The sequence below is a fragment of the Sebastes umbrosus genome, chromosome 13, assembly GCF_015220745.1.
Source record: "Sebastes umbrosus isolate fSebUmb1 chromosome 13, fSebUmb1.pri, whole genome shotgun sequence".
NCBI classification, from domain to species: domain Eukaryota; kingdom Metazoa; phylum Chordata; class Actinopteri; order Perciformes; family Sebastidae; genus Sebastes; species Sebastes umbrosus.
Window position 1 is genome coordinate 33,035,654 of NC_051281.1, and position 23,296 is coordinate 33,058,949.

The 23,296-nt window shown below is 45.0% G+C and overlaps 1 protein-coding gene and 1 long non-coding RNA gene across 3 annotated transcripts; one reads left to right on the forward strand and one right to left on the reverse strand.

Annotated features, from left to right (window-relative positions):
- Positions 1–1,006: 1,006 nt before the first annotated feature.
- LOC119500720 lies at positions 1,007–3,057 on the reverse strand. The gene is made up of 3 exons (XR_005209675.1): positions 2,935–3,057; positions 2,102–2,796; positions 1,007–1,858 (listed from the first exon to the last, which is right to left on the reverse strand). It is a non-coding gene; the product is annotated as an uncharacterized LOC119500720 (long non-coding RNA).
- A 925-nt stretch (positions 3,058–3,982) lies between these two features.
- On the forward strand, positions 3,983–19,633 carry LOC119500719 (protein downstream neighbor of son homolog). Of its 2 annotated transcripts, XM_037790585.1 has the most exons (12): positions 3,985–4,922; positions 7,037–7,111; positions 7,264–7,464; positions 8,531–8,709; positions 9,663–9,738; positions 9,892–9,994; positions 12,458–12,536; positions 14,556–14,690; positions 14,827–15,025; positions 15,141–15,210; positions 16,411–16,541; positions 19,035–19,633. In XM_037790585.1, the coding sequence occupies exons 1-12, from the start codon at positions 4,497–4,499 to the stop codon at positions 19,173–19,175; spliced, it is 1,815 nt and encodes a 604-aa protein (XP_037646513.1). In that variant the 5' UTR covers positions 3,985–4,496; the 3' UTR covers positions 19,176–19,633. The 2 variants fall into 2 exon arrangements, 1 of the variants encoding a protein (XP_037646513.1); XR_005209674.1 differs by lacking the exon at positions 19,035–19,633 and having other exon boundaries at positions 3,983–4,922; positions 15,127–15,210.
- The last annotated feature ends 3,663 nt before the right edge of the window (positions 19,634–23,296 follow it).

Below are 23,296 nucleotides of genomic sequence, written 5' to 3' on the forward strand. Positions count from 1 at the left end.
TGGTGGAGGAGTTGCAGCATTCATACAGAATGAAATGAGTTACAAGATAATGCATGTAAACACTGAGCATGAATCAATTGTGGTTAAGGTGTGGACTGACAGAGGTGATATAGATATAATTAACTTTTATAATCCATGCGGGAAATTAAGTCAAGGTATATTGGAGGATGTAGGGGGATCATTGCAAAACAATGTAATATGGTGTGGGGATTTTAATTCACATAATTCATTGTGGGGGAGCAATAGCACAGATGCAAATGGTGTAGTTGTAGAAGAATTTATAGATGATCACTGTTTGGTGTGTATTAATAATGGGGAGGGAACACGGTATAATTGCACTCAAAACACAGAAGAAGCACTTGACCTAACATTTGTAAATAGTACTTTAGCAGGTGTAAGTACATGGAAAGTAATAAAGCATACTACAATGGGCAGCGATCACTACCCCGTAGTGACTAAAGTTGGTGTAAAAATGTATTATGATAAGGGAAACAAAATTCCTAGATGGAAGTTGGAAAATGCTAACTGGGATGCTTACCAAGAGATAAGTGCAACGAGATGTGAAGGAATTAAAGAAGATTATCAAATGGATGTAAACATATTTAATGGTGAACTAGTTAATGAAATAATTCAGTCTGCTGAGGAAACAATCCCAAAGAGTACAGGAACTAAACGTATTAAGAATGTACCTTGATGGAATAGCGACTGTAGCAAAGCCATAAAAAACAGAAATAAAGCATTTAGGGAACTCAAAAAACTTCATTCACAGGATGCTTTGATCCAGTATAAAAGGGCACAGGCAATAGTAAGGAAAACAATAAGAATCCAAAAACGCACATTTTGGAGGCAATATTGTAGCAGTATAGGAAGAGAAGTACAGCTTTCAGATGTCTGGGGCATGATCAGGAGAATGGGTGGAATCAGAAGGAGTTATAATTTACCAGTGATGAATAATGGGGATAAAATGGCTGTCAGCAACCTAGAAAAGGCTGAACTTCTGGCGCAAACATTCAGGAAAGTTCACAGCTCCGACAACCTAACAGATGAGGCCAGGCACTGTAGAAATAGAGTTTTATTGGAGAAATCAAAAATATTAGAGAAAAAAGAGACATCAGAAGATCCAATAGACCTGCCTTTTAGTAGGTTTGAATTGAGAAGAGCAATAACTTGTGCACGTCAGACCACACCTGGTAAAGATGGCGTATGCTATAAAATGTTAGAGAACATGGCAGATAACACTCTGGTCACTGTGTTAAGACTGGATAACAGAGTTTGGGAAACTGGCCAACTTCCTTCAGTGTGGAAACAAGCCGTAATAGTGCCTATTCTAAAACCAGGGAAAGACCCCTCAGATCCATGTAGTTACAGACCTATTGCCCTAACCTCTCATTTATGTAAAATTATGGAGCGAATGGTTACAGAGAGATTAACCTATTTCCTGGAAAGTAAAGCTCTTTTATCTCCACATCAAAGTGGGTTCCGTAGGGATCGCAATACTATGGACTCTGTCTTATGCTTAGAGTCAGACATCAGGAAAGCACAGACCAACAAAGAAGTAGTATTAGCTGTCTTCTTTGATGTGGAAAAAGCATATGATATGCTCTGGAAAGAAGGGTTACTCATTAAATTGAATTCATTGGGAATTGGTGGTAGAGCATATAATTGGGTGAAGGACTTTTTATTTGACAGGAAAATACAGGTAAGAGTAGATGCAGAATATTCAAATGTATATACAGTGGATAATGGAACTCCACAGGGTAGTGTATGTAGTCCGTTATTATTCAATATAATGATCAATGATATATTTTCTCAGGTTGAGTAAAATATAGGAAAGTCTATGTACGTGGATGACGGAGCTCTTTGGATAAGAGGCTGCAATGTATCATTTGTTAATAAGAAAATGCAAGCTGCAATAGCTGAGGTGGAGAAATGGGCAAATAAATGGGGATTCAAGTTATCAGTAGCAAAAACACAAGTTATTTGTTTCTTAAAACGGCGTAAAATCGCACCCATTTCCCTAAAACTGTATGATCAACCTCTGGAGCAAGTCAAAGCTGCTCGATTTCTGGGGATTTGGTTTGATGAAAAGCTCACATGGAACATTCATTTAGATAAAATCAGGAGCAAATGTAAAAAAGTCATCAATATACTGCGTTGTTTGACAGGACAGGAGTGGGGAGCAAGTAGAGCATCTTTACAAAATATATACTGGGCTCTCATGAGATCTGTCCTTGACTATGGGTGTGTAGCTTACATGTCAGCAGCAGAATCAAACCTCAAGAAATGAGATGTACTGCAAGCTCAGGCTTTGAGAATCATTAGTGGATCATTCAGAACATCTCCGGTATCAGCAATGCAAGTGGAAGTGGGAGAAATGCCCCTACGGATTAGAAGAATAAAATTAATGCTGGCATACTGGGTTAATCTTCAGGGGCATTATGAAACTCACCCTACCAAAAGTGTTTTGACAGACTGCTGGGAACATAATGAAACAAACTTCATAAGCTTTGGGTGGGTAGGTGATGCAAAGGCAGAAAACATAGGGTTATGTCAATTCCAATATTGCTCTACAGTTTCAGTTTCCTCCATTCCTCCCTGGTTATTCCCCTTACCAAATGTTGACCTCAATATACAGCAGGAATTGAAGGAGAAGTCAAAGAAAATTCCAGCATGGCGCATAGTCCAGAATTATTTGGATCAGCACTTCACAGACTCCGTGTTCTTATTTACAGACGGTTCCAAAGATCCTGAGACAGGGTGTGCAGGTGCAGCAGTTTATATCCCGGTGAGTGAGACCTACATCAAGAAACGAGTATCAAATTATGTGTCAGTATATACTACAGAAATATTGGCAATATTATTGGCCCTGCAGTGGATAGAGGAGAGGGAAATAAAAAACACCGTTATTGCATCTGACAGTTTTTCAGCACTCACAAGCATAGGATCTGGTAGATCATCAGTCAGAACGGATTTAATTAATGAAATATTTCTCATTATGTATAGGATGGAAATAAAAGGCACAGGTACACGATTCATATGGGTTCCTGCTCATGTTGGTATGGAAGGAAATGAGCAGGTAGACATTCTGGCCAAACAAACACTAAGAATTAAGAATATAGAATTACAAATTCCAATAAGTAAAGCTGAGGCTAAACCATTCATCAAGAACTATGCACAAAAAGTATGGCAGGAGTACTGGGATGAGCAGGAAACTGGAAGGCATATGTACAATATACAGAAACATGTTGGAGCAGGGAGAAAGGTGGGCTGGAAAAGAAGGGAAGAAAATATCATCACTCGATTAAGAATCGGACATACAGGTCTTAATCAAACATTATATCGAATAGACAAGCACCCAACTGGGAAATGTAAACACTGTAACCAGCCAGAAACTGTTGAACACGTACCGATACACTGCAGTAATTACACTATCCAGAGGAATCACCTTTTTCAGACACTAAGGAAGGCAAAACATCACGACTTTTCAGTGTCAGGTCTATTGGGGAATAAAGCAGATAATATATACAGTGAAATTATTCAGTTTTTGAGAAAAACTGATTTAGTTAAAGGGACTATTTGTAACTTTCAGAAATGCTTCTTAACAGTGACACCTGTGGCCGTGAAATCAACGAAAGTCAGCGTCGGGCTCGCGCTTGCTCACTCTCAATATACCTGAACGAGCATGGCTCAAAACAGTGAGGCGACACAAGTCAGCTAAAAGCACAATATCACTCTATATTTCAGCTGCTTGGCAGTAATGTTAGCTGACCAGACGAAGGTCTCTCCATGAACATGATTTAGATCTGATCCTAGTGTTGGCTTTTCCTGCCTAAGTGCAGGCTGATGCAGCGGAGCTCTGCAGCGAGTCTCCTCTGCTTTCTCCGCCCGCAGCAGGAGAGAGCAGAGGAGAAGAAGAAGAAGAAGAAGAAGAAGAAGAAGAAGAAGACAGTTCAGGAGCAGTGTTTCTGTGGGGGAGAGTAACCCTTTGACGTGGACTTTGGGCTTTGTAACTTTTCAGACCTTTTACATGCACAAAAAAAGTATATAACGCACTAAAGGAAAGGGGAAAGGCACAAAAGTATAATAGGTCCCCTTAACACTAAGTAGCCTACATGATTTTTATAGTTTTTTAGAAAACCAGACAAGCCATTCATTTTCAATTTCACTTCAACAAAGATGTGATTTCTTGTCATGTTATTTGAGGAGTTGTGATCAAATCACTTTGCGTTGTGAAAACGGCACATTTCGTTTTTCCCTTTTCGAAGTGAGACTCTTCCCATTTTCCGTTTTTTTTCTCTCTGCCCCAAACGCAACACGAGAGGGAACTGACGTCAGCACCAAAGAAGAAGAAGAAAGTTACGTCAACACGCTACGCGCCAAATTTGTAGAGTGCGTTGTACGCACCAACAGAACAGCAGAAGAGCAGAACAGCAGCCAGTGGTGTTAACATTCTGTCGTTGAATTTCTGCTATTTGTGAGAACGTAGAACCCTTAATATGTCTCAACATGAAGGCTACTCACCCAGCTTCAAGCGACCGGCTGAAATTATGCGAATGAGGAGGAAAAGAAGCCGAAGCGACGCCGGTAGCGAGCAGGGTTCCACTGGCAGTCCCGGACTGGGCGACTCCCCCCCGGCATGCGTCCGGCCCTTCTCCCCGGGGCCGCTGTTCAACAGCCAGAGTCGCTCCGGAGGCGGGAGGAAACGCAGAAACCCGTTCGCACACATTGAGAATACTTACAGCCCCAAAAAGAAGTGTCTCATTTATAACGATGATGGAGATGCCGAAGCAGCGGACATTTACAAGATCAAGACATGGACAGAAAAGGAGCGAGATGTGGACATGTCCACAGAGACAGTTTTACCTTTCAGTGCGAGGTTGACTGAGACAGAACAACAGGAAGACCAAGAGATGTCCAGCAAGGTGGGTTCTAATATGTGACGTTCCTCTCAAAGGTAGAAGTGTCTAGGCCAGATCCAGGTCCAGATCCAGGGCCTAGTTGAGCTAGTTTAAGAGAATCAATGTGATTTGAATCATTTCCAGTTGATAGCTTAGAGGCATTAAATGGATCACTTTGTTGTATGGAGGAAAGAACCTGCCAAAATCCAAAATAAATAATAATACAAAATTACTCGCTAAATAAATATGAAATGAATCTTATCAAAAATAATATTAAAAGTAAATCTAGTCATTAATTAACTAATAAAATGTGTCATAAATTGATATTTCTGTTTTAATTTGCTTCATTTATTTATTTACCATTGTATAATCCCCCTATTTATCTACTCTTCTATTTAATTTAATTTATTATTATTAACTTAAATTAATTTATTCATTATTAAATTGATTTATTTATGCCTGGAGGTTCCCACTTTGAATGAACTCAAAGGGAGGAGACTGGCGGTGGGTCTGTGAAACAGCTAAACAATGAGGCTTCAGTCAGTTGATCTGTACGGAAGCCCTATATGGACATGATTGACACTTTTTTTTAATGCCATTATCTCGAGATCACAAGTTAATTATGTTGTTATCTCGGGAAAACAAGCTTTGTAATGTATAAAACAAAAGGTTGTGTTCTTTTATTGCTTATAATGTTCGAGTCAAATCAGCCAATGGTAAATGTATTCAAGCAGCCCAGATCGAGCTGACAGCGTTGATGTCCATAGATGACAGTGATGGACGGCAGCGAAGAATACATGTGTGATTACATTCAGTTTTCAAAATAACGTGTTAACAAGGATACATACAATATATGGAAATAAGATTAAATGGATTATATTCTAGGGATGTACCGATACCACTTTTTTTCAGACCGAGTACAAGTACTTACATTTGGGTACTCGTCGATACCGAGTACCGATACGAGTACTTCTCTGTGCCAAAAGACCCTCGTTAACAGCCAGCTCGAGGGTGTGAGCGACACACGGCAGGCTGGGGAGTCCCGCATACGAGGCAGTGCGCCGCGACCAGCTCTAGGTCGGCTTTGAAAGGCTCGGGGCGGAGGTGGTTCCCGGGGCTGTGGCCAAAGTGTCACCGGACTGTCCTTAGTGCGCCCCAACCGCGTCATGCCCCCAGGGCGGGGCTCGGCCCACGTAAAAGGAGCCAGGGGTCTGTGGCGATGTCTGCAACCCATCCGACCCGTCTTTAAACACGGACCAAGGAGTCTAACGCACGCGCGAGTCAGAGAGTGCAAGCAAAAACCCCTGGCGCAATGAAAGTGAGGGCCGGCGTGCGCCAGCTGAGGCGGGATCGGGCGCACCCCCGACTGGTATCGCCCGCACCGTCCGGGAGGTGTATCGTGAGCGCGTACGATAGGACCTGGCCTGGAAGATGGTGATTTTGTATCGGAGCCGTTTTGCGAGTACAGGTACATGAGCACAGTATCGGACCCGATACTGGGCACTATTATCATAAAACATAAAAATAATATAAAACATGTTACTTGTGTCCCTTATAAATTAATTATAAATTATTAAAAAAGAAAATACCACAAAATTGTGAGGAAAATGTCCTTTTTCTTTCATATTTGATTGCTGGAAAAAAAAAATGAAATGAGTAATTCCTGACAATGACTGATATACATTTGACATCTCTGACTACATACAGACACAAAATCCTTCCGCTAACTTCACCAAGTCCATCACTGTCAGCCATGGATGTATATCCACGCTGTCAGCTCAATCTGGGCCGTTTGAATGCATTTACCGTCGGCTGTTGTGACCCAAACATTAGAAGTAATAAAAGAAAACAACCATTTGTTTTCTTGTGATAACAAGTTAAGAACAACATAATTAACTCAAGATGAAAATAAATGTTTGAATCATGTCCGTTTAGGGCTTCCGTAGATCTGCTCACCTAAACCAAAGATCTGAGGCAGCGGCTGGTGTAGCATGGGCCAAGGAAGAAGCCATTAAATGTTGGAGCGGATTCACCCATTATTGTTCACTTTTGATAAACTACATTCAAGAGTTTGGTTTTGGGGTGACATACTGCACATTTTGATATTTTCCATTTCACTTTCCTGTCCTCTGCTGTAGAAGTGTCTCAATTTCTCTGAGGATGATTCTCTATTTGAAGAAGAGGAAGAAGATGTTAAAAGTCCACTGCTGAAGGTCAGATTTTTTTCTGCACTTTGATTTGTCATATTTATACAATACGTCTGTCTCTCCACACCTTTTTAGTGGTTCACCTTGTGTAGTAAAGCCACTTGTTTTCAACTGTTTAAATACTTGTTCTAAACGTCCCCTCCCGTCTCTCCTCCAAGAGTCCCCAGGCCATTGCTCCTGCCTCCATAGCTCCTCCTATCTGCACAGAGTATCCAGCAGACTGGAGCCTGAAGACTCGCCTCCTCTTCACCTCCCCGCTCACCCTGTCCTGGGCAGAGCACCCCAAAGCCCAGGAGGAAGCTTCGGGGCACAGTCGGCAGTGCAGAGCTCAGTTTAGCTCTCTGCCACACAGTCTACAGGTAGAGTTTTTAGTGTCAGCATCACACATGACATTACAGTGATTAGCCCCGTGTTTTCTAAAAGATAATGTTTGTTATGTAGTGTCATGTTTACTGACAATTCTTCCAAAGCCACTGACTCAATCACTCAATCAGTGCAGGGCTCTAAATATCAGATGCACAGTAGTGCAGGTACAATTTTAGATGTGCACATAATTCTCAGCTCTGCATGCACCCATGAACGTAAGGGCTGCCAACTATCATGCATTGACCGTGAGTAGGGATGCACTGATACCGATACCAGTATCTGTTATCGGGTCCGATACTGTGCTCATGTACTCGTACTGAGTACTCGTACTGAGTACGTGGGCTCGACGCACTTAAAAGGCGCCAGGGGTCTGCGGCGATGTCTGCAACCCACCCCACCCGACCCGTCTTGAAACACGGATTAAGGAGTCTAACGCACGCGCGAGCCGTTTTGCGAGTACGAGTACATGTGCACAGTATCGGACCCGATACCCGATACTGGTATCGGTGCATCCCTACTTTATAGCAATAATTTATTAAATTTTATACGATAAATGAAAACGTCATGTTTGTAACACCTTTTTAAGCGAGTGGTTACAGAGCATGGCATTTAATCTTGTTGAATGTGATGTTACCAAAGAAGTCCTAATATGATAAAACAGGTTTGTTGAGAAGCACAATGGATTCTGCTCTAAATGACCATATGTAGTCTCACTGTATATTACTGTACAGCTCAAATGATATTGTAACACATTGAAAATGGCCTAATATTTAAACTTTATAAATTAAATAAAGAAATGTTTTCCTTCGGAGGTTTGCTGAAATGTTCAGTGTAATCCTGTTCAAGATGACCCCGACTATGACCATGATCACTTTACTATCAAACTCCAAACTGAATTGAAAAGTCTGGGCGTAAGTGCAGTGAAAAAAGAGAAATACAACAAAGTAAAATATTTTTTGTTGCAGGTAAAAAAAAATATTGGTTCATGTAATTTTAAAGTAATATGTACCTGTGCATGTACAGAAAACCCGTATTCTGATCCTCCCTGTCCCCCTGCAGGATCCCAGGTCCTGCTCTGAGCTTCGTTGTGCCTTCCAGCAGAGTCTGGTGTACTGGCAGCACCCCTCCCTGCCCTGGATCTCTCTGTTCCCCAGGATCAATGCTGAGAGAAACTTCACTGGGAAAAACACCCCATGGGCTCAAGATAGAGCACTGCAGCAGAGTCTCATGAGTGAATGGTGAGGCACTCTAGTGGCATGGCTCCACAGATAATGACTTAAAGTCCAACTGAAATTCAATATCATTGTTTTATGTTTGTTTTATGTTTGTTTTATGTAGGGATGAACCGATACCACTTTTTTTCAGACCGAGTACAAGTACTTACATTTGGGTATTCGCCGATACCGAGTACCAATACTAGTACTTCTCTGTGCCAAAAGACCCTCGTTAACAGCCAGCTGGAGGGTGTGAGCGACACACGGCATGCTGGGGAGTCCCGCATACGAGGCGGTGCGCCGCAACCGGCTCTAGGTCAGCTTGGAAAGGCTCGGGGTGAAGGTTTTTCCCATGGCCGTGGCCAAAGTGCTCGCTGCGCCCTCTCTCCCCGCCTGGGAGACACGGGGCCCCCTGCTCCCGGTGCGACTGTTGACCGGGGCAGACTGTCCTTAGTGCGCCCCAACTGCGTAGTGCCCCCAGGGCGGGGCTCGGCCCACGTAAAAGGCGCCAGGGGTCTGCGGCAATTCCTGCAACCACCCGACCCGTCTTGAAACACGGACCAAAGAGTCTAACACACGCGCGAGTCAGAGGGTGCAAGCAAAACCCTGTGGCACAATGAAAGTGAGGGCTGACGCGTGCACCACCAGCCTGTCTCACCCGCACCGTCGGGGAGGTAGAGCGTGAGCGCATGCGATAGGAACCGAAAGATGGTGATTAAAAGTTAACGTCACAACGCCGTAAAGTTGTATCGGAGCCGTGTTGAGAGTACGAGTACATGAGTACAGTATCGGACCCGATACCCGATACTGGTATCGGTGCATCCCTAGTTTTATGTAACGGCACATCACTTTGAAAATTTCTTTAATGTCAACACATAAACGTTACGCACACAATTATGTGACTAAATATGCACAAAAACATCAAATTCAGTGCTTGTCTTTTGTGAATGGTTATTCCCTCTGACTGTCTTGTTTAGGTCCGTCAGTCTGTCGTCTCTCTACAGTTTATTGAAGGCCAGACTCTGTCCTTACTTCTACCTCTGCTCCTATCAGGTAAGTGTTGGTGTGTTGGAGGTAGCCTGCATGCATGGTGTCTTGTTTGATACTACTGGGGATCATCCAAATAGACATTTTCACAGTGGTTTTAAAGAACACAACAGGACATTACAGTCATTTCCCTTTGTCTAATCTGTTCTATTCTGTCAGTTTACAGTGTTGTTCAGGGCGGCAGGTCTTGGGGGCTCTAGCAGCATTACTGCCTTAATTTCTCCTACAACCAGGGGTCTCAGAGAGGCGATGAAGGCTGAAGGTGAGTCTTAACAGCTTGGAGTCACCAAATCCTATACCTTATGTTCACAATAAATGCTGCGTGTTTTTCCATTCAATTTTGTCATCTCATATATCCCCCGGCTAGTGAAGGCTGGGTGATATGGCTTATAAATAATATCTAAATATTTTTACGCTATATTGTGATATACGATGTATATCGCACCTATAACCGATAAATTATGGAGAATTGTCGACAGCATTTGTATTTTATCTGGCGCGTCTTTTCTAGCCTTTACAGCACTGGTTTAGATGCCCAGGAAAGTCACAGACCAATTGCATGCATTGTAAATCTTCTCAAGTGATGCTACTGAGCCAATCAAATCTGTGCATTCCGATAAGCATAGCAACTCGTGTCAGTGAGTGAGACACACACACACTCACACACACACGGGAGACAACAGCGCTCTGACAGAGAGAAGTAGACAGCGAACACAGAGCTTCTTATCCAGAATGGACGGGCAGTTGAAAACCAGTATGTCTCAGAGTTCGTGTTCATAGACCGTGGCCATTATTAAAAGCGGTAACTTTCTTGGAAGTGGAGCCTGGCATCTTCCATTACCTTTTCCGACCGATAAACTTGTTTTTAGGGATGCACCGATACCGGTATCGTGTCCGATACTGTGCTCATGTACTCGTAAAACGGCTCCGATACTACGGCACCAATACCGCTTTACGGTGGTGCGCCCGACACCGCTGGCCCGGATCCCACCTCAGCCGGCGCGCACCGGCCCTAACTTTCATTGTGCCACGGGGTTTTCCTTGCACCCTCTGACTCGCGCGTGCGTTAGACTCCTTGGTCTGTGTTTCAAGACTGGTCGGGTGGGTTGCCGACATCACCACAAACCCTTGGCACCTTTTACGTGGGCCGAACCCGCCCTAGGGGCACGACGCGGTTGGGGCGCACTGAAAACAGTCTGCCCCGGTTGACAGTCGCACCGGGAGCAGGGGGGGGCGACCCCGGCCGGGGGAGAGGGCGCAGCGAGCCCTTTGTTCACGGTGCGGCGAGGTCCGGGCGGGGAGCGCTATAAAGCTGCGGCCGCGAGCCACCTTCGCCCCGAGCCTTGCCATGCCGACATAGAGCCGGTCGCAGCGCACCGCCTCGTATGCAGGACTCCCCAGGCTGCCTTGTGTCGCTAACACCGTCCAGCTGGCTGTTAACGAGGGTCTTTTGGCACAGAGAAGTACTCGTATCGCTATTCAGTATCGGCGAGTACCCAAATATAAGTACTTGTGGACAAAAGGCTCGCTGTGCCCTCTCTCCCCGCCGGATAGGAACGGGGTCCTCTGTTCCTGGTGCGACCGTCGACTGGAGAGGACTGTCCTCAGTGCACCCCCACCGCGTCGTGCCGCAGCCCACGTAAAAGCGCTAGGGGTCTGCGGCGATGTCGGCAACCCACACGATCTGTCTTGAAACATGGTACAAGGAGTCCAACGCACGCACGAGTCAGAGGCGAGCGAGACCCTTTGGCGCAGTGAAAGTGAAGGCCGGCGCGCGCCGGCTGAGGTGGGATCCCGGCCCAGCGGGGTCGGGCGCACCACCGCCCCGTTTCACCCGCATGGTCGGGGAGGTGGAGCGTGAGGACTCGAAAGATGGTGACGAGAGGTTAACGTCATGCTGCAGTAAAGTGGTATCGGTGCCATTGTATCGGAGCTGCTTTGCGAGTACGAGTACATGAGCACAGTATCGTACCCGATACTGGTATTGGTATCGGTGCATCCCTAATTTCTACTCGACGTAGGCGATATAGTCATTTACTACATCCCACATAGACCGAGTCTCAATTCAGGCACTTTCAAAAACTACTTGCCAGGTGATTGGATGAATCATCCATCAATCAAACTAATGAAAGTGAAACTAACTGAAGGCAAAAACCTTGCTGTATTTAACACGTTCAGTGCCGTACTTTGCCCTTCTTTCAATGGAGAAATAGCCTTCTCCAGTTCTGATAACTGATGCTATCGCAACCTCTACGCTAACTTCTCAAAGAGCCGCCATTGTTGTTTAGAACGAATAGTTGCCTTTCCGTATCGTCTTACACACCTAAGCCATGCCTCTAGCTGCCAGTAGCTACTCACAGGAGGCGTGGTCCGTTACCTCACGAGCCGGACACATTACTTGAAGCTTGACAAGATTGATTTTTGTGGGAAATTTGATCCTACGATCCTCACATGATCTTGTGAGATCTCATTACGAGAATCCAGCTGCCGGGCAAGGTTAATCTCCAACCAGTAGGTAGTCGTTCATGACGTATCAAAACACATCTGGAGGACACAAATATGGGACTGGACACTTTTCTCTGTTATTTATTTTTTCATTTAATTCGTGATTGATCAAAGCATTGATGGCTATTTTCTGCTAATAGAAAGCACATATAACCCTTTGGCAGGACTGCATCATTAATGTGTTACATTGCCAGCTCATTCATCTTGTTTACCTGTTTAGGTATAGAGTTCAGTCTCCCTCTAGTGGAGGAGAGGAGGAAGAACCTGACAGTGCACCAGGGAGAGGAGGAAGAGCAGGAGTAAGTGTGTCGTCTGCACTCTACATAAAACTTGTGACTGTATGAATGGGTGTGTGTGATTGTGTGGATTAGGGTTTATTGGTATGGCTGCTAGAAGGAATAGGGGTATTGAGTTTGTAGTGCCGGGTAAGCGACCCCATGACACACGTGATACTTTGGATACACCTCAGCACAATCAAATGATTTTCCAAATCTACTGTCAACCTGTTACAGTTTGAATAAAACTGACCATCTTCTGAAGCCATTCTGTAGATCCGCCGACGTCTCCGCTATGCCGTCTCATTTTTAAACCTCGTGAAGAGGACTTGCATCCACACTAGCGCTTCCAGGTCCTTTCAGTAGAGATCTCTGCTCACAGACGTGATCAACAGAAAAACGGCTAAATCTCCTCTTTAATCTGCACATTACAGCCAGTGAGTGGGGCGGAAAGTTCCAGCTGACTGTTTTTCTTGGGCATAAAAAACACAGTTTTAGTCTGGATGGAGGGCTGAAATGAGGAGAAAGGAATGAGGACTGAGCCATATCATAACTTGAAAATGTATAGCCAACTAAATCTAAACTGGGTATGCACCAGTACCACTCTTTTTCAGACCGAGTACAGTACAAGCACATGTAATTACATTTGGGTACTCGCCAATACCAAGTACCGATACGAGTACTTCTCTATGCCAAAAAAGGAACCAGGGCAAGGAGTCTAACGCATGCGTGAGTCAGAGGGTGGAAGCAAAACCCTGTGGCGCAATGAAAGTGAGGGCCGGCGCGCTGAGGTGGGATACAGCATTAAAAAGGTAAATGCACAGCTTGTGCATTTGGGGTCGTAAAGACAGACTTCAGTTTGCTTGAATTAATTCGCTGAAATAAGTAGGGATCATTACCGATACCAGTATCAGGTATCGGGTCCGATACTGTGCTCACGTACTCGTACTCACAAAACGGCTCCGATACAACGGCACCAATATCACTTTATGGCAGCGTGACATTAACCCACAGGGTCGGGATCCCACCTCAGCCGGCGCGCGCCAGCCCTCACTTTCATTGCGCCACAGGGTTTTGCTTGCACCCTCTGACTCGCACGTGGGTTAGACTCCTTGCTCCGTGTTTCAAGACGGGTCGGGTGGGTTGCAGACATCGCCGCAGACCCCTGGTGCCTTTTACGTGGGCCAAGCCCTGCCCTGGGGTCATGACGCGGTTGGGGCGCATTAAGGACAGTCCGCCTCGGTCGACAGTCGCATCTGGAGCAGAGGGCCCTGTGTCACCGCGGCGGGGAGAGAGGGCGCACCGTCCCCTTTGGCCACGGCCCCGGGAAGCACCTTCGCCCCCAGCCTTTCCAAGCCGACCCAGAGCCAGTCGTGGCGCACTGCCTCGTATGCGGGACTCCCCAGCCTGCCGTGTGTTGCTTACACCCTCCAGCTGGCTGTTCACAAGGGTCTTTTTGCACAGAGAAGTACTCGTATCGGTACTCGGTATCGGCGAGTACCCAAATGTAAGTACTCGGTCTGAAAAAAGTGGTATCGGTGCATCCCTAGTTTTCATGTCCTGTAGTAAATTGTGTTTTCTTTCTCTGAGAGCTGTGGACTCCACAATCGAGGCTGGAGAGTGTTGGAATTGACATTTTTACTACTGCTGGGATGGAAAAGATCAACTCAAGTCAATGTGAAAGTCTCTTAGGGAGCCTAATCAAAACTCAACTGCGGTGATCGAAGGCCAGTTCTTATGACACAGGAATGTCTTTTGCAGCACTCACCCATGTGATGGATAATTATTAGTTGTACGTTTTTGTTGAAGTTGCTCAAAACATCTCATAATCACAACCAAACCATTCCGATTAAAGGCCTCTCACAGAAAACAAGTGATCAATTCTATCCAATCAATCTGCATCATATGTGACGAAGACCACACTGAATGCATGAGCTGAAGAAGAAACGTATTTATTTGCATGTTCTATGGGTCAAACCTAATTTATTGAACGGATGATTTTGCTGACATTTATTATGACGGTGGCGACGATTTGAATTGTAGGTGCTCTGAGCTGAAAGAGGGTGAAGACTGTCAGGATGAAGGAGGGAATGATGACGAAGATGGCAGCTTCTCCTGGCTGAAGGAGATGGGAGTCCAGGACAAAATCAAGAAGCCAGACAGCATCACCATCCAACTGTATCCTCCTTTCTCTTGTGTGTCATACTACTTTAACTAGGACTAGTCTAAGCTTTGCTCAGGCACACGGAGACGGCTATTTGTCCAATTTCATGTGATCTCGCAAGCAGTCAAAGCTCCTTGACCAACGGTGTAGTCGTAAGGAGGGTCCGACTGTGTCTCTGGACCACAAGCCGGAGTCTGTGGTGTGTGTGGAGGGATCACACACCTTCACCCTCATCAACTTCCTCATCAACTGTAAGAGTCTGGTGGCTGCAGCAGGTTCCCAGGCTGGGTTACCTCCAACACTCCTTGCTCCCAGCGCTTTCAGAGGAGCTACGATGCACACACTGAAGGTATGGAGAGACACACACACACACACACACACACACACACACACGCACACACACACACAGTATACACACAGAGTGAAGACATACACAGCTGTTGGTACAAGTTTGTGTGTTTCAGGCCCGCAGTGTGAATGTGAAGAGCCAGGTTGGTTTGACCTACCAGAACATCAGCAGTCTGGAGATCACAGGTACACAGCTACAGATCTCATCTCCTTTAACCTGTGGTATATTTTCAAGTCTTGCACAAGACCGTGAGGCCCCTAATTGTAAACATGTGGGAAAGATAACATGTAGGACAAGGGATCCATACAGGGTCATGCGAAATGTCCAGGTGCTGAAAGATAAACATATAGGACAAAGGTGCCATGCATGGTCATGCGCTCAGCTCAGATGTTGCATGACATGAACCCGATATAAGGAGGCGCGAGAGCCCCGAAGTGCAGGACTTTCAGATTTGACTTGAGACCTCCGGACGTTCTAGACGTTCGTTATGACATTTGTTGCTTGTTTGTAATAAACTCTGTTATACTAGCAAGAACAGTGTCCGCGGAGCATCCTTCCTCATCCCTTCAACAGCACTGTCGCAGGAAAGATACGACAAACTTTTAGCCCAGGGGTCAGCAACCTTTACTATCAAAAGAGCCATTTTAGGCAACAAAAAAAAAAGAAAATCTGTCTGGCGACTCAAAACATGCAGTGAGGGCCAAAGTGCAAATGTACTAGGGAGTATTAGGGCCACATTGAGGGAAAACACATCTGAGATTTCCAGAATAAAGTCATAACTTTACGAGAAAAAAAGCTGTAATATTAAGAGAATAAAATCATAACTTTATGGAGAGAAAAGTCGTAATATTACGAGAATAAAGTCATAACTTAACGATAATTTGTCTTTTTTAATATTACAAGAAAAAAGTCTTAACTTTACGAGAAAAAAAGAAAATAACACAAAAAATTACTACTTTATAATATTATGAATTTATCATCATAATGTTATGACTTTTTCTCGTAAACCTCTGACTTTGTTCTCATATTACAATTTTTTTCTCTAAATCTCAGATTTATTTATTTTCCTCAATGTGGCCCTAATACTCCGTCATACCGTCGTACCATAGACCTACAACAATAATAATTAAAAATAAAACTATACAAAAAATAGTTATTCATTTCCATTTTAAAAAAAATCAACAGGGAGCCACTGGAGAGGGGCTGAAGAGACACATGTGGCCCTAGAGCCGCAGGGTGCTGACCCCTGCTTTTGCCCATATTTCATATTTCTATCAATTCACTGAACCTAAAGAAATGAAGCTATTCTGCCATTTGAGGGCATTTGTGCATAGAAAGAATGGAGGCAGTTTTAAATGTTAAATGTAATGTTTATTTTCCTTTAGGACCTATCCTCCCCTCCTCTCTCCACACCGTCACAACCCTCCTTCGGCCGGCACAGAAAGGAAACTTCTCAGCTGCTCTTTACACACACACACCTACCGCTGTCATGAACACACACACCACCAAGCAACAGGTAAGACAGCCATATACTTTTAATTAGGGATGCACCGATACCACTTTTTTCCAGACCGAGTACAAGTACAAGTACTTACATTTGGGTACTCTCCGATACCGAGTACCAATACGAGTACTTCTCTGTGCCAAAAGACCCTCGTTAACAGCCAGCTGGAGGGTGTGAGCGACACACGGCAGGCTGGGGAGTCGTGCATACGAGACGGTGCTCCGGAACAAGCTCTAGGTCGGCTTGGAAAGGCTCGCGGCCGCAGCTTGACAGAGCTCCCCGCCGGACCTCGCCGCACCGTAACGGGGCGCCAGGGGTGACTGTCGACCGGGGAGGACTGTCGACCGGGGAGGACTGTCCTCAGTGCGCCCCAACCGTGTCGTGCCGCAGCCCACGTAAAAGGCGCCAGAGGTCTGTGGCGATGTCTGTAACACACCCGACCCGTCTTGAAACACGGACCAAGGAGTCTACCACGAGTCTGAGGGTGCAAGCAAAACTCCGTGGCGCAATAAAAAGTGAGGGCCGACGTGCGCCGGCTGAGGTGGGATCCCGGCCCAGTGGGGTCGGCACACCACCGGCCCGTCTCGCCCACACCGTCGGGGAGGTGGAGCGTGAGCGTGTGCGATAGGATCCGAAAGATGGTGACAAGAGGTTAACGTCACGCTGCTGTAAAGTGGTATCGGTGTCGTTGTATCGGAGCCGTTTTGCGAGTACATGAGTACAGTATCGGACCCGATACTGGTATCGGTGCATCCCTACTTTTAAAGGAAGGATTAAACTTTGCTATAGCTTACTGTACTACACCTCAGGGCTGGATAATATGGCGAGGGGGGGGCTTCTGAGCAAAACTCAGAGAAGCGGCTTGTCATAATGACTCGCTCAGCTCGCTCCACCTCTACACGTGCATGCGCGCACATTACACTGCAGAAGAGTTAGTTTAGCTCTGAGAATATCTAGTGAATGTTCAGTGGATGTTTGTGCAGAAATAACTGCTGCAGCTCCTCCAGACCAACAGAGGTTTCCCGTGTCTTGTGAAGTGACGGGGCTCCGCAGAGAGAAACGTTATCGTCTCCGACCAAAATTCCAGTGTCTCCCCTGTTCCCTCCGGCCGCGGTCGGGAGGCTTAGGCAGGAAAAGCCAACACTAGGATCAGCATTGATTCATGGAGAGACCTTCGTCTGGTCAGCTAACATTACTGCCAAGCAGCTGAAATATAGAGTGATATTGTGGTTTTAGCTGACCTGTGTCGCCTCACTGTTGTGACCGATGCTCGCTCATATTCAGTTAGCGTGTGCACACGGGCGAGTGCGAGCAACAGGACGCTGACTTTCGTTGACATAACGGCCACAGGTGTCGCTGTTACAACCAATTTCTGATTCTTACTAACAGTCCCTTTAACGGTTAATCATTAACATCCCTAATACCTGCCGTCAGTCCGTCTCACACACATTCCCTCGCTCTCTCTGTCTGTCTCTCTCTCTCTCTCGACCACAAACACCGACACTCGCTCTACAAGTTCTTCCTTAGAGGAGTTTGCTACTTGTAAAACATATTTTAGTCTAAAAACATCTTAAAAATACACAATTCCCCTATGCTTAGGCCTGGCGGGGAGTCAAATTTGACCTGGCGGGCTGCTGGGCTTGCAATAAACTTATGGACACCCTGGGCTAATTATGGTTTATGATATGACATTATTTATAATCAGAACGGGCGTGTCATTGAGGGTTGACTACATATGTACAGTATATGGATGCACCGATACCACATTTTTTCAGACCGAGTACAAGTACATACATTTGGGTACTCGCCAATACCAAGTGCTTCTCTGTGCCAAAAGACCCTCGTTAACAGCCAGCTGGAGGGTGTGAGCGACACATGGCAGGCTGGGGAGTCCCGCATATGAGGCGGTGCGCCGCCACCGGCTCTGGGTCGACTTGGAAAGGCTCGGGGTGAAGGTGGCTTGCAGCCGCAGCTTTACAGCACTCCCCGCCCCTGCGCACCGTGGACAAAGGGCTCGCTGCGCCCTCTCTCCTCGCCGAATAGGAACGGGGCGGACTGTCCTCAGTATGCCCGAACCGCGTCGTGCCGCGGGCCATGTAAAAGGCGCCAGAGGTCTGCGGCGATGTCGACCAAGGAGTCTAACGCATGCGCGAGTCAGAGGGTGCAAGCAAAACCCTGTGGCGCAATGAAAGTGAGGGCCGGCTGAGGTGGGATCCCGGCCCAGCTGGGTCGGGCACACCACCGGCCCATTTCGCCCGCACCATCTGGGAGTTGAAACGTGAGGACCCGAAAGATGATGACGAGAGGTTATGGTCACGCTGCCGTAAAGTGGTATCGGTGCCGTTGTATTGGAGCCGTTTTTCGAGTACGAGTACATGAGCACAGTATCAGACCCGATACCCGATACTGGTATTGGTATCGGTGCATCCCTAATGTCTATATTACACCTATTAGTGGTCATTGACTCAACATGCGCTCACACCAGCTGTCTCTGTGTGTTTGCAGTGTACCGGTGTGTCGGTAGACCTGTCTGGTTGTGGTCTCCATCCTACTTCCATCCAGCAGCTCCAGCAGCCCTCCAGCCTGGTAAAGACTGCTCTGACTCACATCAACATGAACAACTACAGCTACACGTGGAAGAACTGATGGAGGGAAGAGTTGGTGACCATCTCCCTGGAACTACGAGCTCTTTAAGAACTACAGTGTGTGATGGCAACTTCTGTTCTGTTGCACATAAGAGCTGCACTACTACTACTGTGTTTTACCCACGTTTCACTCTACAACAGATGATCCTAACAGACCAGTACTCCAATGAGGGTGTTTCTTTTAAAATGCCTTCACAAACATGTTTTATTGCATTGCACTGTATTTTTAATCCCTCTCTTTTAAAGCTGGGCTCTTGTGATGATCGGATTGTTCTAAATTTGTTTTTAATGTCGATAAATGCATCATTTAGATTAATTAGTTTAAATTGTTTGAAAATGTATTTGGATTACTTTTAATTTAATCTTAAAGTTTTTTTTCTTCAGTTTATTCAAATTAAACTACTGGTGCACTCTCCCATGTTTAGGGGCTGAGGAAATAAATACATTCTCTGGAATTTATTGAGGGTTTCTGAATATTTGGTAGTCACATTTAGTTTTCTAGCTACACATCCATCTGATTAAATCATTTTCAGGCCAACTGTAGTGGGACCCAGACTGAAAACAAGCCCACAAGATACAAGTATAATGTCTATGCTACAGTACTCACTGATGACACCAAATTTGAGACTAATTAGAGTTCAAGCTGCATGACAGCCTGAGAAAGACAGAGCTGCATGAAAAGACTTCAACCGAGCCGTTTCTCACATCTCCGTCTTTACTGAAAAAGATTCAGCGTCCTCTGCTGTTAGTAAAGAGAAGTGAAAAGGCTTACAGCTCCTGGTGTTATTCCCAGGTGGTCTCCCTTCCAATTACAAACCAGGTGCGACACTGTTTAGCTTCCGAGATCACACGCGTTGTTATTTTTTTATCATCGCCCCAATCACAAGGTCGGCGGTTCGATCCCCAGCTCCTCCAGTGCACATTTCCAAGAGTCCTTGGGCAAGATACTACCATCGGTGTGTGATTGAGTATTTCGATGAGATCCTGATGGGCAGGTTGGCACCATGCATGGCAGCATCTGCTGTCAGTGTATGAAAGTGTGTGATAAATGGGTGAATGCTGTAATGTAGAGCTTTGAGTGGTCGGATTCACTGCTTTATTCTCACTAACGCTGCTCCCGCTCTTCATTCACTCTAGAGCAGGGGTGTCAAACTCAATCACAGAGAGGGCCAAAATTAAAAAACTGGGACTACGTCCAGGGCCAAATAGGATCAACATTTATTAAACAGGATAGACAGGATATTGGATAAAGTGCAAAAAGAAAACATATTCATACATAACATCAACTGCAAACGGATTGCTGAGCAGTTCAAATTTAAATTTCTGTGCTGCGAAGTCAGCCAATCGCTGAGTGAACTCTGCCGATTGCGCAGTTTAATGCAATTGCGCAGTCGGGAACACAGCGGTAGAGACATGGTTTGTCAGTTTGGCAACATGTAACGTGACCCAAATTTCCTTGCAGCAGCTGAGTCTCCCACAGGCGCAGCTTGGCTTGGAAAGCTCTCACTGCATCATACATGTCTGTGATCACACGTCCCCGTCCCTGAAGCTGGAGGTTTAGTGCAGTGAGATTCTTCGTTGCATTGATTTAATTCCCAAAAGTTCCTCTGTAACACATAAACTGGATTCCACTCCACGGATGAAGATTGACAGCTGTGCAGTACCAGTCACGTCAGCTCTTCCTGGGGGCTTGGGTGTGCGTCCTATATACCGGCAGGCCAGTTATGGTGCTCTATAGCTTGCTCGACCTTTGCTGCTCTCGCTCTCTCTAAGATAATATTTCTATATTATGTGGTTGAGAACTGGTTTTGACGAATCTTCCCGATCAGCTGAAATCCAGTGAATCAGTACCGCCACATGATTAGCAACCAGTCTGCAAGCACTCGACTCTGACATAGTCTATTCATTAATTTATTTTCTGTTTGCTCCCATGTCCGTTTCACACTGTTAGTTTAAACTATGTTGCTTTTAGCCTCGAAAATACTTCAACTTCTTCGTATTTGTGTAATATTATCTTATGATCTGAGCACCAAGCTTTGATTGGTCAGTAGGCGGTGCTTTTATACGAGTTGATCTGTTATCTCAAACATAACTTGCTCCGGCTTTTCTTTAGGGCTAACCGATAAATTGTATTTTTAGCGTCATTGCAATATGAACATGCGCAATGAACACATTGCCAAAGGCTGTCTGAAACGCGATGAATAAGAAAAATCATTTTATGTAGGGATGGTTACCGAAACCCATTATTAAACGGGCCACGGGGCTAAAGACTAGTATTTATTATCACGCCGCAGCCTCTACCTGCTCTGTGTCGGAGCTCTCCACACACATTAACACACAGTGAAGTCAGTGAAAGGCTGATCAGAGAGGCCGCGGTCGAGACGAGTTGATGCTACGCTCGTTACTGTAAGTTAAATAAAACTTTGCAAGTGTAAAACCAAGATCCGTTATCATTACACCTGTTCAACAAGCATAAACACGATGAATCGGTTAAACATGGAGGAAAGCAACGTTTCAATCTGTTCTGTCTGCTGTCTCTCATCCTCCACCGCTGCTGTTTACACAAGGAGAGCGCGTTAGCTCGTGGCTAACAGCTAACTGTAAACACGTGTTGGTTATTTAGTTGAGTTGTGAATGATTTTAGTTCCCTCTAGTAAGCCGTGTTTCAGTGTTTAAGTGTTTCAGTGTTTGTGTCCGGGGAGTTTATTGTGAAGGGAGGAACGGAAGACGTGAAGCTGTGATGTGCTGTTATTGACGAGGCTGTAGACTACGGAGCCTCTGTGTTATTAATTTATTATCTTCATAAAGTATATAAGAGCAACGCAACCCTCGGCTACACAAGCTGAAACTAAAGCTGGCAGTAGGCTGTGTAGTCGAACTGTTGAGGTTAGTTTGTCATGTATCCACTGTAAAAAATGCCTGTGAAATCCACAGTACATTACTGTGTTTGTGCGCAGTAAAGTACTGTATTCTATTTCACAGTAGAATACTGCATATTCGATCGAAAATTACAGTAATCCAAGAGTTACTGTGGAAATTACAGCAATGAAGTTGCTACTGTAGAATATCACAGTAAAAAGCAATGTACTTTAGAATAGCACAGTTTACCAACAATGCACTGTATAAAATCACAGTAACCAACAATGTACTGTATAAAAACACAGTAACCACCAATGTACTTTATAGAATCAAAGTAACCAACAATATACTGTAGAATATCACAGTAACTACAAATGTACTGTAGAATATCACAGTAACCAACAATGTACTGTAGAATATCACAGTAACTACCAATGTACTGTAGAAGATCACAGTAACCACCAATGTACTTTATAAAATCACAGTAACCAACAATGTACTGTAGAAGATCACAGTAACTACCAATGTACTGTAGAATATCACAGTAACCAACAATGTACTGTAGAATATCACAGTAACTACCAATGTACTGTAGAAGATCACAGTAACCACCAATGTACTTTATAAAATCACAGTAACCAACAATGTATTGTAGAATATCACAGTAACTACCAATGTACTGTAGAATATCACAGTAACCAACAATGTACTGTAGAATATCACAGTAACTACCAATGTACTGTAGAAGATCACAGTAACCACCAGTGTACTTTATAAAATCACAGTAACCAACAATGTACTGTAGAATATCACAGTAACCAACAATGTACTGTAGAATATCACAATAACCAACAATGTACTGTAGAAGATCACAGTAACCACCAATGTACTTTATAAAATCACAGTAACCAACAATGTACTGTAGAATAACATTTTCTTAACCGATAACCAACCCTCGGGAGCGTTAACTTAGCAGCCACGGTGCTTTGTGTCGTGTCACATGCAGCCACTCTCCCGGTAAAAGTCTCCACTGCACATTTAGTTTAGTCTAGCAGGTTGTCAGCTGTGTGTCTGTAATTTCCCTCCCGATCGCGAGGGGGCGAGTGTCAGTTCCGGTGACTGGAGTGAGGAGGCGGAGATTTGAGAAGCCTCCAGGTTCTCTGTGATCTTCCATGAATTAGGAAATGCAGGGTTAATTGTGCCCTCGTCATTTTTAAATGAAATTAAGATTTAGATTTAGGAATTCACATACAGGAATAGAGA